Below are 17,500 nucleotides of genomic sequence, written 5' to 3' on the forward strand. Positions count from 1 at the left end.
GGAAAAAAAAAACGGAAAAACGAAAAATTAGAACAAGTGTACCTTTATAAAATAAACGACAAACTAAATGGACGAAAAAGAAAACAATTCCTCTGCAACAACCGCCGACCAACGTGATGACTACCTTGACGCTAAATGCTCTTATATACCTTTCTGGGGTCTCCAGAGACCCCACGCGCTAACACCAATGTGTTAGCGCAAAGCCTGGAATGCTCACGCTAAACTTCCGAAGGAAAATACATTTTCCGTCTTTCTCACTGCGTTCCTACGACGGAAAATAATTTTCCTTCTCCAGTACGCTGACGCATAAAACACACTACAACAAGTTAAAGGCAGGCAGAGTGCAAACACTTGCCTGTGAAATACAAAGAAAGGGCAAGGACAATACCTTGAAAAAGCATCCTGTCATTGTTAGTAGCGCGAAAACGAGAAGCCTGCTTCCTTGACACATTCTGTTTCTTCTTCTTCAAGGCTCTTTCCTGTGCTTTACGAATTCGTTTCTCGTCTTCGGAGTCACTGGCAAGCTCCTCTGTCTGGTACTCTTTAACGGCGAGCCAACCTGCTTCGCTTTTGTCGGCGAGTTTGATAATCTTCTGCCGGCGTTTAAGATTCTTACTTAGCTCAGCGACCTTCTCCTCTGCTTTTTCTGTTTGCTTGGCGGCTAAAAGATCACTTACTTCGTCAAGGGTTCCGCAAGTTCAGAGTTAAAGATGAAATTGATCCTTGTTTCCCGCGAACTTCAACTTCCCTGCTTCGGCTACTCTGCTTAACTTTTGAGTCTCAATCGCTGTACGGGACACGAAGCCGGACGAAAGACTGTCGACTTTCTCGTCTAGATAGTTCTTGAAACGTTCAAATACGTCTACGACAGTATCAGTATGAGATGTGTTGTCTCCGTCCTCGGTTGATGTCCTATGCTCTGGAGAGAAAGGCATAAGGAAAAGAAAACAATTCCTCTGCAACAACTGCCGAGTAGCTTCACACGTGATGACTACCTTGACGCTAAACGCTAAACTTCCGCAGGAAAATACATCTTCACACAGTGTAAAAATATTCCTGACCAATTCATTTTATTGTACGTTTGTTGACACGTTGATGAGACAATGTGTAAAATAAAAACATGACTTTTCCAGTTTTTTTAAATAGTTTCTCCTACCTTCTAAAAATAGAATTTAGAAATAAATAAACATGTTATTCACCGGCCTTGGTTGGTCCGTATTGGGAAAAACTGTGCCCTCTGTCTCGAGTACGGCCCTCGGCCTGCCTCGAGCACAGTTTTTCCCAATACGGACCTCCCGGTCGGTGAATAACAAATATGTCTTCAAATGGCAGCCACTCACTTTTTGCTCATTTCACCCATGAGTGGTACTCAGGGAAACGAAATGAGAACTTCATCATGTGCGGTTGTTCTTAGACTGCATGTTACAATGGAAGGCAACACAATGTGACATGCTGACCATGCTTGTCAGCTAGGTCTAAACAGTGTGTGACAAAAATCGTATCACATTTGTGACCCTATTTAGGAAAAGGGGGATTAAGGTGAATTTAGAAAACAACGTTTTAACGCGTTTAATTGCGTTCGTCAAAACGCGTGGAAACGCACTTTGTATGCGTTTAAACAGATTTTTAACGCGTTTAAACACAGGGCTCTGTTACGCTTCAATTACTGCATTTCGTATGCTGAAAAGTAAGCTAATTTAGTTGTATTTGAATGAATAAATTACCTGTTCTATTATATGAAATGCGAAGATTAGGGTCCATGTCTTCCAACCCACTGTGTCAAAATGATCAATTCACCAGCAAACTTACCTTTTGTTTTTCCTTTGTACATAGCAGGTGGGCAAAAAATTGTCTTGCAGTAAGAATCACATTCCGTCTATAATAATTTACTATCCTTTTTTTCTGTGAGCGCCTCATGCACACCGGCTTGCAGAGCCCGAATGTCGTGCTATCAACAACGGCAACCAGACAATTAGCACACGCAGGAAAGAAGATACGGTTTTCGAGTCTTCCTAACAATGGGGCAAGCAGTCGCATTTGAGCCTACGGATTCTGCAGTTTTCATGTTGAATACAATAGCCAACAATATTGCTCAAAGAAACGCGAACCTTCTAACGACGCTTCAAAATGTTTCCATCAGCGTATCGGGCTTCACCAACAGGCCGATCAGTCCTTTTTCTCAAGCTTGTTTTAATCCTTTTATACTCTTTAAAACCTTTACATTCGACTCCTTCGTTTTTCCTTTTCGGAATTTTTGGCGACAAAAGCACGTCGCCAGAGTGAAGGAGAATCGAAGTAATGACGCGGCAAGCCTCTGTCATGTTTCATCTTATCGTTCGAATAACATGAATATTTTCGCATTCAGGGTGACTGGTCACGATGTCGTGACGCCCGCCCCGTAACTTAGCTTTAAACAACAGAAAATATCAGCTTTTCGCCCCATAGCAACTAAATAATTGGATTGTTCGTACCATAATGCCTCAAGAAAATAGAAAATAACAGAAAGCAGGCAGTCGACAAACCACCATCATGACGTAATTCAACGAACGAGCGGATCACGTAACAAAATTTAATCGAAATGTGACAAATTAAAGTAAACATCGCATTGACTTGACCAAATACTACTGGGTTGAAAATTTCTCTCCATTGTTATCCTTGGGAGAGAGAAACCTAAATGTCCAGTTGGGAGAGAAGTACATGTAGGGAGCGATTCAGTGAAAGTGGGAGGCCTTTCGATTTGCCAACATTTGCTAGTATTGCAAGTATTAACCGTTTTGACAGCTCAAGGGTCCGTCAAGGTTTTGCTGATAAGTGAATTGATTTTTCCGGAACTGCCTTTGCCTGTCGATTTTAGCAATTAAACTAACTGCTCTTGCATGTAGGCTACACACGTTTCCGACCAACATTTCCAAACTTGGATACCTGAACAACAATATATTTTTATTAAATGTTTAAGGTAAATATTTGAGATCTTTATCTTTCCCTCCTTTCAGCGATTTTGTTTAATAAATAAAGATTCTTAACAACATTTTAATAACATATCATCCCTTATAAACATAAATGAGACTTCGTGCCTGAGCAAAAGGACTTTTCTTGCATCAATAAATTAGTCAAATTCGGAGATGAATTGAGGTGTTGTACGGCTAAAATTAGGGATGCATACAGGAACACGGAAATACATGTATAGTTGCTGTTGCAACGATAGTTAATGGTCTCAAAGTAGGAATGTTTTTCGATGAGAAACGGGAACTACAGTGTATTTTTTTCGTATAATTGTTTATTAAAGTTCCATCCAGCTTCCATCAATGCTTTCTTTGACTGACAAGACCGTGTTAAGAGGCGATGAACGGCAGTAAAAGCAAAGTGGCTGTAACACTTCGGAGGAGACAATTCCTTGTGGCAAGCCACACAAAGCGGGAACGCCAATCTCAGCCACGCCGGGGAACAGATCAATCAAACGTGAGATGTCATCTGTGCTCAATGTTACTCCTTCCACGCACATTGCAAAAATCTCGTGCTTTTGAATAGCGCAAATTATGGAATCAACACCGACCTTACAATAAGCTAGTCCAAGAAAACGTAACGAATCGAACGCGGCGTCGTTAATACCCGTATCAGTCAAGTTTTCACATCCGCAGACATTCAAAATTCCTAAAGAGGGTATGCTCTCCGAAATAAAACCTAGATGGCTGTCATCTAGCTTTGTTTCGCTCAAGTTGAGTTCCACAATGTTAATAGCTCTAATCACTGGATATTCAGAAAGTTCACCTTGCATTTTAGCCATATTTAAAACTGTCAGTCCAGGACAATTTTGCACTATTTCACAGAATGTTGACCAGGTTGTTTTTGCGCCAGATAAGTCTATAGATTGGAAGAGACAAGGCCTCCATTCAACCGCCTGAAGAAAGTTATCCACAGTCTCCTTTGATGAGTTTTGGGCCTTTACTTCTGAGAATTCGCTATCCCTTGCATACTTAATCAGACTTTTGTCCTGAGAAATTTGCAGCCACGCCTTACACACAAGAGAAGCAGTTTTTCGAACAAATTTGTAAGGTAAATACGAGAAAATGTTAAGTATGATGCTTTGAGGTAAACTTTCCATTTATCTTCAGTCTAACACCCTGACGACGAGTACTAGTATTTGTTAAGTTAGAACAGGAGTGACTGATAGTGTATGATGCCACTAAAATCGTCCTATCAGATAGCTTTAAAAATCGCTAATGCCATCAGCTTCTCTTGTTTCCCCCAAGGACTTGAATCTGTTTACGTTTTTGGTCTCAAGATCAAAGGAACCAATTGCTTAAAGCAAAATAAAAAGCAAGGGATCAAGGAAACTTTTGTTCTAAAAATGAAATACTGAAGTAATGAAATCCCTATACTTAGAAAACTTAAACATATTGCAAGGGGAATGGAACTCCCTATCTTCAAACGAAAAGCAGACCTCTTCATACTCTGACAAAACAACATTTCACCATATCTTAATGATTTGGAGTCTCAAGTGAATGTCTGTTCTAATTTTTTTTATGTTGGCTGATACTATTAGATGTTCTGGTTCCCCAACTAAAAGGAGCTGTTTGCGTTTTTGGTCCGAAGATCAAAGAAACCAACTGCGTGCCAGAAAATGAAACGCACATAATAAATGAAACGTTCAATATAGAGTAGGATATCGAAGCACTGGGATCCCTACACAAGGAAAACGTAAACATATTGCAAAAAGGGAATGGACTTCCCTATCTTGAAACGATTAGTATACCCTTTCTTTCTCTGAAAAATATTGTTTCCTTATCTTGATGATGTGGAGTATCAAGTAAAACATATTGTTTTCTATATGCTTCCTAACATCGTCAGAATTTTCTGGTTCCCCAAAGCCGAAAGGGGGAGCTGTTTGCGTTTTTGGTCGCAAGATCATAGATACCAACTGTGTGCCAGAAATTATAAGCGAAGTATTAATGAAACTGTTGTTCTAAAGTGAGACATCGAGTCACTAGTATCCCTAAGCAAGGAATACTTAAACATATTACTTAAAGCTCGGTATCTTGAAATGATAACTTGAGTAGACCTTTTTACAGTCTAAAACAACAATTTTTCTATCTTGACGAATGTTGGGAGTCATGCATGTTTTTCTTATGCTTTCTGATGCTGTCAGATTATCTGGTTCCCACGGAATTAAAAAGGAGTTGTTTGATATCGTGTGCGAATCGTCTTTTAAATCATGCTCACGCCGCATGACTATTTCGGGGGTGAGGGGTGAAGGTTGAAGGGGGTGAAAAGTGAAACGACCCAGACTTCGCAAAAATGCTAACCTTAAGCCTAAACATTATCTAAAGCATATTGTTTAGGCCTAAGGTTAGCATTTTTGTAAAGGTTTGGGTTGTTTCAGCTATTGTACCCTTGATCCCCTACATCCACCCCCTTCACCCCTCATCCCGGGAATAGTCATGCCTCATGCCATACTCACGACATCTGAGCTTCAGCACTTAACAGAAATGCAATACTACAGGATGACAAAAATAGCTACAATGTTTAAATACCCATACTCCGACAGTTTTGAATCAAAAGTCTCTCGGGACAGCATATACGTTTGAACTGAAAGAATGGCAAGTAAAAAAGTGATGATTCGTTGGGATACAAAGTGTGCATGGAATGGACGTCAACAGCCAGTACCGCGAAAAGACATTGATCCACCGAAACCGGCCAGCTTAGCAGAGGGTGAAAGAATCAGAGTGAAGTTTTCTGGAAGGTGGTACAACGCATTCGTTGTGACATCGTGGTCAAAAGAACAAAAAGGTTAGTGTTATTATAGTATAATGTTCCTTCAAAAATTCCTCAGCCATTGTCCCACTCAGGATGAGTTTTATTAGTCTTGCCCCTGCAAAACACCTTTGATTTTAACCGTTCCTTTTATCTCGTGGGAGCAGGGATAGCACAGTGTTAAGAACACGATACTGGTCCGTATCTGGGTGTTCTGGTGGTCTCCGTTTTTCCCTCCCCTAAGCAAGGAATTCCACTAAACGTTACGGCTAGTTGCAATTTAATATGGTTTGAACTAAATTGGCGGTTACATTTTTAACAGGTGTTGCAAAAAACAAGTCTTCAACTGCTGTAAAGGGGGGGAAAGCGGATGGAGAACAGTCAAAAACAAAAGCGCCGAAAGCTAAGAAGATTGTTGACATAAGTGACGATGAAGTAGCTCCTACAGTACCCAAACGAAAAAAAGAGGAGGACCTTTACAAAAACTTCTTGGAGGAGAAAAGTCGAAGGGAGTCGGGCTGGCGTTTGATGCGCCTGGGCGATAAAAAAAAGGGGGGTGACGTACGAGGGAAAGAAGAAGTAAATGAAGGAAAATGTGACGAAAAGGGCAGTGACTTGGGGAAAGAGAGCCAACAGATAGAGATGGTGAGAACGGAGAAGGAAAGGAGAGAAAGGGAAGGGGAAAGGAGTATGGAAGAAGTGCAAATTTGGCAGAATGAAAAGAGAAAATGGGAAGAAGAATGGAGAAGAGAGGAATTGGAAAGAAGGGAGATGGAAAAGAGAGAATGGGAACAGAAATGGAAAAAAGAGGAATTGGAAAGAAGGGAGAAGGAAAAGAGAGAATGGGAAGAGAAATGGAGTAGAGAAGAAGTGGAAAGAAGAGAGAGAGAAAGAAAAGAATGGGAAGAGGAAAGAAGAAAGGAAGAGGTGGGAAGAAGGGAGACGGAAAAGAAAGATTGGGAAGAAGAGAGACGAAAAGATGCGGAAAGAAAAGAGAAAGAGAGGAGAGAATTGGAAGAGGAAAGAAGAAAGGAGGACGTCCAACGAAGTGAGAGCCTGCAAGAAGATATCACACTACTCCCATCAGATCTTGATTGGGTGGACTGGTCCCTGGACAGTCCAACAACTAGCCAACAAAGCAGTGAGAATTGGCAATCTCAGATGAACGAGGTAAAGTGAGAACATATGTTTCTAGTTACAGGTGTATCTTGACTACTTATTCCCAGCCTATTGTCTTTTTACAGACAGTGAAAAGAATGGAATCCACCCTTGCAGCTTTTATGGCTGAAACGCGGATTACATTGCAGAACTTAGATGACCGCATGCGGAATCTTGAACATCCTGGTCTTCTACCTGGACATTCAACTCCATCTTCGGTATATATTGTGTTTCGAAACTTTTAATTACCGGGTAACAACATTAATTGCAGCATTACAGAGATAATGATGATGTTTCCGAGAATTAGGAACTGTTCGATTTTCCTCCAAAACTTTGGAAAAACGAAAACAACGTCGTTATTTCCAAGACGACCTCCAGCCACTTGACTAATGGCTGATAGTGTTCAATGGCTCAGCCAATCAGATTACACCATTTGCATTAGTATACTAATAGAATTCTACTAATAATGATTATAATAACTTGTCAGGCACTAGATTTGATTGCTATATCAATAGTTTGGCCGGCTTTTGACTCACGATAGTTTTGAGATATTCACTGGGGCAACAATTGTAAACCTATTTTTTGTTGTGGGTGCGTTGCAAAGCATCTTATACTATACGGCTGGAAAGAGTTGTCGATAGCCAATTAGGAAACTGTCTCTTAAACCCAAAGTAAACAAAGGAAAACGAAAGTACCTCCTATTTCTGATATTTGCTCTTTTAATTGTGTCACAATTATAGGGTAACACAGAACGCAGGTGTACGCCGACAAGCACTCCAAGCACATCGTCTGAGTTGCAGTCCTTGAAAGTTTTGACACCCTCCACACGATCAAAAGTTTCTCAGTTGCTAGACACAAGCACTGAAAGACACAAAGCAGCTCTGAAGATATTCGCTTTTCACTTCTCAAAAGAGGAATTAGCGACTTCTAATTGTTCTGGAACGTCAGAAAAAAAGCAGCTTGACCCCAAGCGCCTGGCTGTTGTCAAACGTAAGCGCAGCCATTAGTTTCTGAAAAACCTAGAATTACAGCCACACAATGTATCAATTTTTTGCGATCTTCTTCCTTGGTGACCCCAAGGTGTCTCAGTGACAGATCCCAATGGGTGATTCACAGCCAAAAATAACATAATACCAAAGATATTGTTTCAATTTTAAAACTTTGATTATATGAGATATTCCTTGGGCTTTTGGTGTTTTAATTATATTTCTTGTCAAATAACAGCTTATTGTATCTTTCTCCCTAGAAATTGTTATGGAAAAATTTCCACCCAAGGAGAGCGCAGGTGAAACTGCAGAGAGTGTTTGGAAGAATATCTGCAAGAGGCTTGACACAAAGTGCCGCGGACAGAAATTCGCTGAAAAGTACGCGGTTAAACAGCCTCAATAAGCATCTGATCAGCCGATGGTAGAATGTCTTTAAAGATTATGTGGAAATTATAGCTACAACTGTGATCTTAATAAAAAAGTCAGCACACACTTCGTTACAAAAGATATGTATCCTAAAATACCTTTGGACACCATGAGCTATAAAATCAAAACTTATCGGAGCCCAAAACGTCCAAAATAATTCCCGATTTAAACTGATTTATACCGTTGGTTTGACAACAAATCTCAAAAGGGCAGTCGTTTGGTCCAAGAGCTAGACTAAAAGGTGCACTTCTTTGTCGTCAATGATTTAACATAAAAAAAATTAATGTTCAGAAATCAGAAGTCTACGGTTGGGGAGCAATAAGATCCTCTGTGCCTTCTTTGCAAAACTGTCGAATTTCAGTATACAGGTATTGTTTCCTTTGCTGATCCAAACCTTTGGGCTGTAAGGGAGAAGGAGGGATGCTGGGCGGAAGGGTATCTTCTTTACGTAATAGACTAAAACATTCATCGGTTCCGTCCGAAAACTGCCTATACATAAGAACACCTGGCATTGCTTGCTTGAATTGAAAATGATGATATTTCTTGATGTTTGGAAACTTTTTAAAATAAGGCGACAGAAAGGAGATCCAGTCGTAGACTGGAACAATGGTTGAACCATCATGCAAAGAGCACAGCTGTGTGACATTAACCCCCCTAACAGTTGATGCGTCTACTACAGTTGCTAATTCGTATAGCGAGGAGACAAAGGATTTCCGAAAACTTTGCTTTAAAAGCCCGAAACACCAGTCACATGCAAATTTTGTATGTCCAACAATGAGAAAGCTATAAGTGCAAGAATGGTGAAGGCCAACCATTACTCTCCATGCGAGATACCAAAGTACGTACGAATTTTTGTTCTGGCCACAGCAGTTGTCTGCGTGAAGAAGCACTTCTGTTTCACCCAAGCCATGGTTTGCAAAAAAATAATGAAGATAGCTTATGGTCGCATTTGCACCCTTTCCCATATTGCCAGCCTCGTCAATTAGAAAATTAACTTGTCTTGGCAATGATTCACAGCAAATGCCAAAAATTCCCACTCTCCGGGGAACTTTGAAATAAATGGGACCTGGTTGCATTGGATTTGAGGGTAAATGTACTTGCTGTGCATAATCAAATGAATAGTGCACTTTACCATTAAATGAACAGGGCTCTTTTGTTGAATTAAAATCAATCTCGCTTAGTATTTTTGCAATGCTGTCTTTGCTTTCATTGCATACATTTTTGTATAAACTTCTCTCCTGTTCTGCGTCCAGTAGGTGCTTTTCTTGTTTACGCACAACTTCACTTTTTTCATCATCTGCCAAATTCGCTGACCGGTAAATACTTGTGTTATTCTTTTGACACATGTGGCATAAGTCAGTCATAGGCTTCGTAATTCTCATTTGGGGACGAAGTTTGTTCCACACTTCTACAAATTTGGGATATGAAACGGAAGTAACTCCAGCACTGGCCGCGGCTTGTTCGTATACTCTATGTATGCTTGCTTTAGTGTTGGATGATGGTAACAATCTTACGTCTTTAGTTTGAATCCTGGAACTCTACCTGGGAGTGCGACAGTGTGTTCTTCTGCGTAATTATCAAGGAACGATACAACAGTTTGTACGGTTTCCAATGAACAGACTCTAATGGGAAGTCTTCCTTTGTTGCCTGAACACGAGAAAGAATTTCGTTTTTCTTGTAATGCCTCTGGAGGTTTTCCAATCGTTTCTTTCCAATTCCGTAGAGGATTAAAAAGAAGTCCTTGCAAATCGGAAAACCTAGAGAAAGAATGAAAAAGAGGCAACTTAACGAACACGGACACTGCATTTTTCCAAAAAAAAACATTCCATGACTGACAAAGATGGGCTAAAAACGGTCATTTTTCAAATAAATTAGCAAAAAAGACATTGCTAAACTGAAACTATCGCAACAAAATTCTCATCCTCCATAAGCTATATTTGAAACATTGTTTTCAACCTACCTTGGAAAGTAAAGTTTGTTTGCGTCTTTTTCCTTTTTCTTGTTTGCCGACTGGACAAGGACAGTTCGTCTCTTTTGGTGCATGCCTCAAACTGCGCAAGTATAACCATGTCTAATTCAGAAGTGGCCATTTCAAGACAAATTTGTCGATGTTGCAGTACGTTTTCCAGAGAAAAATTATTGCTGCAGTATCCATTGTTACTGACATTCAAACTGCATCCACAGCCCTTTGCCAAAAATGATTCCACTTTTAAGCGCTCATTGACATCACACTCCCTCCATTCAATCTCGGGGTCCAACTCGATATTGGTGTCCAGTTCCTCCGCAACCAATTCATCTTCATCGCTGTCAGGGTCACTTGAGTATGTCTGCTCTCGTTCACTCGTGAAATAGGTTTGTTCTGTCGACTGCAGATCACCCATGAATGCTTCGGGAAGGTCAGATATGTTCAGAGTATGATCCATTTCTCAATTTTGTTTTTCGGAGCTTTGCTTTTTTTGGTTATTTCAGAGCTTTGAAAGGCGGCTATCCTCTTGTTGTAGTTAATCTTGCTTGTGTCGTATTGATTTACTATCTGCCAATCACCCCTTTTCATTATCGCAAATCGTGAACAAACAGGAAATGAAACAAATTGATGTCACTTTTTGACAAGTACTTAAATAGGGAACAAGAACAAAGGAAGTTAGAATTTCCATACATTCAGTGACCTAAAAGTCTAAAATTTCGAAAGGTTAAGTGACAGAGACACGTTTAGATCAGTTTATTAGTAGCAAGTCATCAACCATTTTCTTCGCTAATGGCTTCAACTTAACACTTATATGCAGCTTTAGTGGAGCCCTGCAATGATGGTACGAGTTATGTTATCTTCGTTCGGTTGCTTGGGCCTTGGTCGTGGCTCAGAGTCAGAAGACAGCCGCTTTGTGAACTCCCTTGAACAAACATGGATAAAGGCAAATGGTAGTAAGTTTTGCATGTGAAGACTGCCTCATCTGGCAACCCCAATGCAGAATTTAATTTGATTGATTTATAAGCGTTTGCGCCTCAAGTAAAACCGACAGCATTCAACGATCAACGTTCTTTTTTAAAACAGGATCGCACATGACAAGAGAAACCAACGGATGACCCTCGCTGATCAAATTTGTGCTTGACACCATCATGTAAATTCATTTGTACATTCCTCACTTCAGTTGAAACAAATTTTTATTGTTTATGCTCTTCATTTACGTACTGAGTCACCGAGTGTTTAGTGTTTCTTCCTCAAAGAACGCCGCCATATTATTTTGGACTTTCGATCCCGCATTTCTTTTCCGTTCCGAGTCCTTGCAACGACTTAAACAATCAAGATTTCGATGGTTTGTCGAGCTGCATCGCTTCAAATAAATCAGAGTAACCCTTGATGACACCCAATAATGAAGCAAGCATCCATGTAATTATGCACTCACTTGAGGTAAATTAACAGCGTTTAAACGCATCGTTTGTGTAAAGCTCTTTCGACATAAAATCTTACAAACGCGTTTTTTGTGCGTTTAAACGTTGTTTAATTGCGTTTAAACGATGTTTAAACGCGTTTGCGTTTAAAACGATAGAAAACGCGTTTTTTTGTTATTCACCTTAATCCCCCTTGTCCTAAATAAGGTCACATTTTTGTGTGCTCTGTTTTTTTTGTTGGGCATGTTCTCGATAATGGATTCTCTGTTGAGTGTTGATAAACCAATGATGCATTGTTGTCAGCAGCAACCTGGGGACCGGGAATTTTAGTGCTAGCACAGTGCTAGAGAATGTGTCCAAATCACCAATTTTAGGACCCTAAACGGGGTTTACTTAAAAGTAAACAATCACGTTTAGCCCTAATTGTTGTCCAGCTGGTGCTTTAATTAATTTTGAAATTTTTGTACTAATATGGCATGGTTGATTAAATAAATAAAGACTTTACTGATACAGGGTAGCACGTAATAGCCACAGGCTAATAAACTTGTGGCCCTGATTTAATCAACTAATTGCAAGTTAAAAAGTAGAACATCACTTAAAATTATGAATATATGAATAAAAACATGTGATTCAAATAATCGAAAAATGATCATATAAAACTCGATTACTAAATATGAAAATGATGTAAAAATTGCTGGTCCCTAAAAATCTTACGCCACATGTTATGCTTAAAACAGGCTACAGAATCCACCTTCCTAGCAGATAAGGGTACATTATTCCAAAGTCTTGAAGCGGATACTGCAAATGTGCGTCCACTTTCGGTTTCTCTTTTATATTTAGGGCAAACAGCGTTAAAATTAGCGTACTGTGTATTCCGTGAATGACGTTTGCGATTAATTACTAGGTGATCATCCAGGTAGCTTGGTAGAGACCCATGTATGCGTTTGTACAAAATGGAGCATTTGTCTATGTCACATTGTTCATACTGTAAAAAGGAATCCAGTGTAGCTTATTAAATAGTGCTACCGATGATGCTTGGCGGTCTGCATACATGATAACTCGCGCTGCGCACTTTTGTAACTTTAAAACTCTATTTAATAACTCCGTGTCACACGATGACCAGATAACACTCACATAACTCAATACCGGGCGAATTATAGCATTATAGTAAAGTAGGCGTTGAGATAACGGCAAAAATACTCTAATCTTACGTAATACAGCTATTCGCGAAGAAAGCCTCTTACAAATCATTTCGGTATGCAAATTAAAAGAGAGCGTGTTGTCAATTTCTAAACCCAAGAGGGTAGCACTGTTTACAATTTTGAGGGTTTTTACTCCATCTGTTGTAACATTCGGCAGATTGCGAAGTTTGGATGCAAGTCTTTTCCCGGTAATCATCAAAACCTTCGTCTTTTCTTCGTTTAAAGGTAACTTATTTGCATTAGCCCAAAGCTGAATTTCACTTACAGATGTGTTCAGTGAAAGTTCCAGTTGTGATATTTTCCTGAAATCCAAAGAAGTTGTAATTGTTGTATCATCAGCGTAAAGATCAATTTGAGAGCTGTCGTGTAAAGGCAGATCATTAATGAATAGAATAAAGAACAAAGGGCCCAAGATACTGCCTTGAGGAACGCCATGTTTAACTAGAGACTTACACGATTCCACTCCACCTAAATAAAGTGCTTGTTTTCTACTAGACAAATAAGAACGACACCATCTGAGCTCTTGATTGACTATGCTACAAGCCTTCAACTTCTTTAGTAGAAGTTCGTGATCAACCATGTCAAACGCTTTTCGGTAATCCACAAGCACCATACTAGAGACCTTGTCATTGTCCAGACTGAATAAAAGATCATCGATAATTTTAATAAGAGCTGTCTCGGTACTGTGCTGTTTTCGGAACCCAGACTGTCTAGAGTAGACCAGATTATGATCATTGAGAAAGGTATAAAGACAATTATGCATGTGACGTTCAATAACCTTCGACAAAACGGGAAGCATGGAGATAGGTCGATAATTACAGGGGTCATACCTCGCACCACTTTTGAATAAAGGTGTCGCCTTTGCAGTTTTCCATTGTGTAGGATATTTGCATGTAGAGAACGAAAGGTTAATTAACTTAGCAACACTCGGAGCAATAACAGGAGCAGCAATGCATAGAAGACGAGCACTGATCTTGTCGATGCCCGAAGCTTTATGAGGACCAATTTTCATTATCATGGTGTAGACTTGCGCACTAGATATATCACAAACTGAAAACAAATCAGTTGGGTCCTTACGGGATTCCACAAAATTAATCAATAATGATGATTGACAAAATGTGGGGGAAAATGTTGAGGGAAACTGTTTTGGCCGGTTTTTTATCCTGTTGCCTTAATTTTTGTTGTCATGTTGGGTCACTATATCCTGTTTTTCCCTGAAGGTATTAAAGTAATGTTTAAAAAACGAGCAGCAGTATTTTTATCAGGTTTAAAAACACGAGGCGTAGCAAGTGTTTTTAGCCCTGATAAAACATGTGCTGTGATTAGAATACAAGAAGGACAAGCTATGCCTTATTAGTATTCTTTACATAAGGAATACTAACAAGGAGTTTTTTATCAGGAGATAAAGCTGATGCACATGACGTTTTATCTGTGTTTTGATAGGCTATTAGGCTCATGAATGATTGAGTTTTTGAATGATCATTATTTTTTCCTTTTTCATTTTTCTTTAGGTTGATTTTCAACTTCCCATGGGTGGTCCAGCCCAGTACGGACCACCCCAAGGAATGCAGGGGCAGTTTCCTCCAGTGTCTGGTCCCTCACAGCCTCATGGACCCTTTGTATATCAACAATCCCCAGGTTATCCAATTGGACGGCCTCCACCACCTGTATATATTGTCAGAGCCCCAGCAACCCCGTTGCAAGGAATGCAACAGTTCCAACCAGAGTTTGAGCCTAGAACTCGAGAAAGAAAAAGAATCCAAGTCAAAGATCCAAACACCAATAAGGATGTGACAAAGGAAATTCTTATACGACAACCTGCAAGTAGTTTGACCAGCACTGCACCCGGGACTCTAAATATTACACTGGACCTTTCAGGAGAGAGTAGTAGTTCAAGTAGTTCAAGTAGGTCAAGTACTCCTCCTTTGATGTCACAACAACCAGCTGAGGCTAATATGCGGGCACAGTTTGCATTCCAGGTCGCTGAAACATTGTTAAACAAAGCGGAGGATAGATCAAAAAAACAAGAGTATACTGTTCAGAAATCATTTGTGAATAACAGAGCTGATGTAGACATTGTTAAGCTGAAAGAAACACTTGGTGTACAAAAAAAAGAAGGATGGAAAAGTGCAAGGAGGGATGATACTGTTGATAATGTCGTGGAAAAGGTTCAGGAAACACAGTTGAAAAAAGGGACACTCCCTTTGAAATCACAACCCAAAGAAGCTGTACAAGGTTCCAAGCTATGTGAAGGAAGTTCAAGTGAACGTTTATTGGGATCAAAATCTTTGGTTAGCTCTGTTGATGCTACTACATTAGCGCATGAAAAGATTTCTAATGTCAGATTGGAGATTTTTACTAAAGGAGTTTCTCTATAAAGAATCTCAAAAGAGTAATGCACCCTTTGTTAGCGCTGTTGTAAAGACAGATGAAAAAGTGAAACTGTTAGATGAATGTGAGAAAGAAGTTGCTAGTGATGCATTGCCAGTGCGTGAGTCAAAAATCTATATCCTGTAGTGTAAGTAATGCTTAAAAAACGAGCAGCAGTATTTTTATCAGGTTTAAAAACACGAGGCTTAGGAAGTGTTTTTAGCCCAGATAAAACATTTGCTGTGATTAGCGTACACGAAGAACAAGCTATGCCTTATTAGTATTCTTTACATAAGGAATACTAACAAGGAGTTTTTTATCAGGAGATAAAGCTGATGCACATGACGTTTTATCTGTGTTTTGATAGGCTATTAGGCTCATGAATGATTGAGTTTTTGAATGATCATTATTTATTCCTTTTTCATTTTTCTTTAGGTTGATTTTCAACTTCCCATGGGTGGTCCAGCCCAGTACGGACCACCCCAAGGAATGCAGGGGCAGTTTCCTCCAGTGTCTGGTCCCTCACAGCCTCATGGACTCTTTGTATATCAACACTCCCCAGGTTATCCAATTGGACGGCCTCCACCACCTGTATTTATTGTCAGAGCCCCAGCAACCCCGTTGCAAGGAATGCAACAATTCCAACCAGAGTTTGACACTAGAACTCGAAAAAGAAAAAGAATCCAAGTCAAAGATCCAAATATCAATAAGGATGTGACAAAGGAAATTCTTATACGACAACCTGCAAGTAGTTTGACAAGCATTGCACCCGGGACTCCAAATATTACACTGGACCTTTCAGGAGGGAGTATTAGTTCAAGTAGTTCAAGTAGGTCAAGTACTCCTCCTTTGATGTCACAACAACAAGCTGAGACTAATATGCAGGCACAGTTTGCAGAGCAGGTCGCTGCAGCATTGTTAAACAAAGTGGAGGATAGTTCAAATAGTTCAAGGAGTAGTTCAAGTAGTTCAAGTAGGTCAAGTACTCCTCCTTTGATGTCACAACAACAACCTGAGGCTAATATGCGGGCACAGTTTGCATTCCAGGTCGCTGAAACATTGTTAAAGAAAGCGGAGGATAGTTCAAATAGTTCAAGGAATAGTTCAAGTAGTTCAAGTAGGGCAAGTACTCCTCCTTTGATGTCACAACAACAAGCTGAGACTAATATGCGGGCACAGTTTGCAGTGCAGGTCGCTGCAGCATTGTTAAACAAAGCGGAGGATAGTTCAAGTAGTTCAAGGAGTAGTTCAAGTAGGTCAAGTACTCCTCCTTTGATGTCGCAACAACAACCTGAGGCTAATATGCGGGCACAGTTTGCATTCCAGGTCGCTGAAACATTGTTAAACAAAGCGGAGGATAGATCAAAAAAACAAGAGTATACTGTTCAGAAATCATTTGTGAATAACAGAGCTGATGTAGACATTGTTAAGCTGAAAGAAGCACTTGATGTACACAAAGAGGAAGGATTGAAAAGTGCAAGGCAGGATGATACTGTTGATAATGTCGTGGAAAAAGTTCAGGAAACACAGTTGAAAAAAGGGACACTCCCTTTGAAATCACAACCCAAAGAAGCTGTACAAGGTTCCAAGCTATGTGAAGGAAGTTCAAGTGAACGTTTATTGGGATCAAAATCTTTGGTTAGCTCTGTTGATGCTACTACATTAGCGAATGAAAAGATTTCTAATGTCAGAGTGGAGATTTGTACTAAGGAGTTTCTCTATAAAGAATCTCAAAAGAGTAATGCACCCTTTGTTAGCGCTGTTGTAAAGACAGATGAAAAAGTGAAACTGTTAGATGAATGTGGGAAAGATGGAAAAGTGAAACTGTTAGATGAATGTGAGAAAGAAGTTGCTTCTGATGCATTGCCAGTGTCTGAGTCAAAAATGTTACACATTGTAAATGGACTAATGGAGGTTTCTCAGGAGCTGGCAAAAGAAGACACAGAGGAAGTAATCACTTTTGATAGTCAAGCTGAAGTGGAACCTGCAGTACCTGGGACTGCACCAGAGACATCTGAACCAAACAAAGAGTCTCAAGATAAAGGTAAACAACGTACCCAACCTGAAGAAACATCTGCGCAAACCGAAGAATCAGAAGTTTTGCTTCCAAGCTCTGAGGCACCGGAGGGAAGTGGAATTCAGAAAGTGTATGGACATGGAGGTGATGGAAAGAGGTCTGCTGTAGCCAACACTCCTTTTGATTCACAAGGATCGGGTGAG

At 40.0% G+C, this 17,500-nt stretch overlaps 1 protein-coding gene and 1 pseudogene across 1 annotated transcript in view; both read right to left on the bottom strand.

Annotated features, from left to right (window-relative positions):
* Nucleotides 1-2,289, bottom strand: part of LOC138051666 (uncharacterized) — a 3,414-nt gene extending 1,125 nt beyond the window's left edge. Inside the window, 2 exon segments of the mRNA XM_068897918.1 lie at nucleotides 389-919; nucleotides 1,810-2,289. Of these exon segments, the coding sequence (XP_068754019.1) occupies nucleotides 389-919; nucleotides 1,810-1,831 (553 nt within the window). The 5' untranslated portion in view covers nucleotides 1,832-2,289.
* The window catches only part of LOC138051664 (uncharacterized), a 69,177-nt pseudogene that overhangs the window by 44,550 nt on the left and 7,127 nt on the right, over nucleotides 1-17,500 (bottom strand).

Source organism: Montipora capricornis, chromosome 6 (assembly GCF_036669925.1).
Source record: "Montipora capricornis isolate CH-2021 chromosome 6, ASM3666992v2, whole genome shotgun sequence".
NCBI classification, from domain to species: Eukaryota; Metazoa; Cnidaria; class Anthozoa; order Scleractinia; family Acroporidae; genus Montipora; species Montipora capricornis.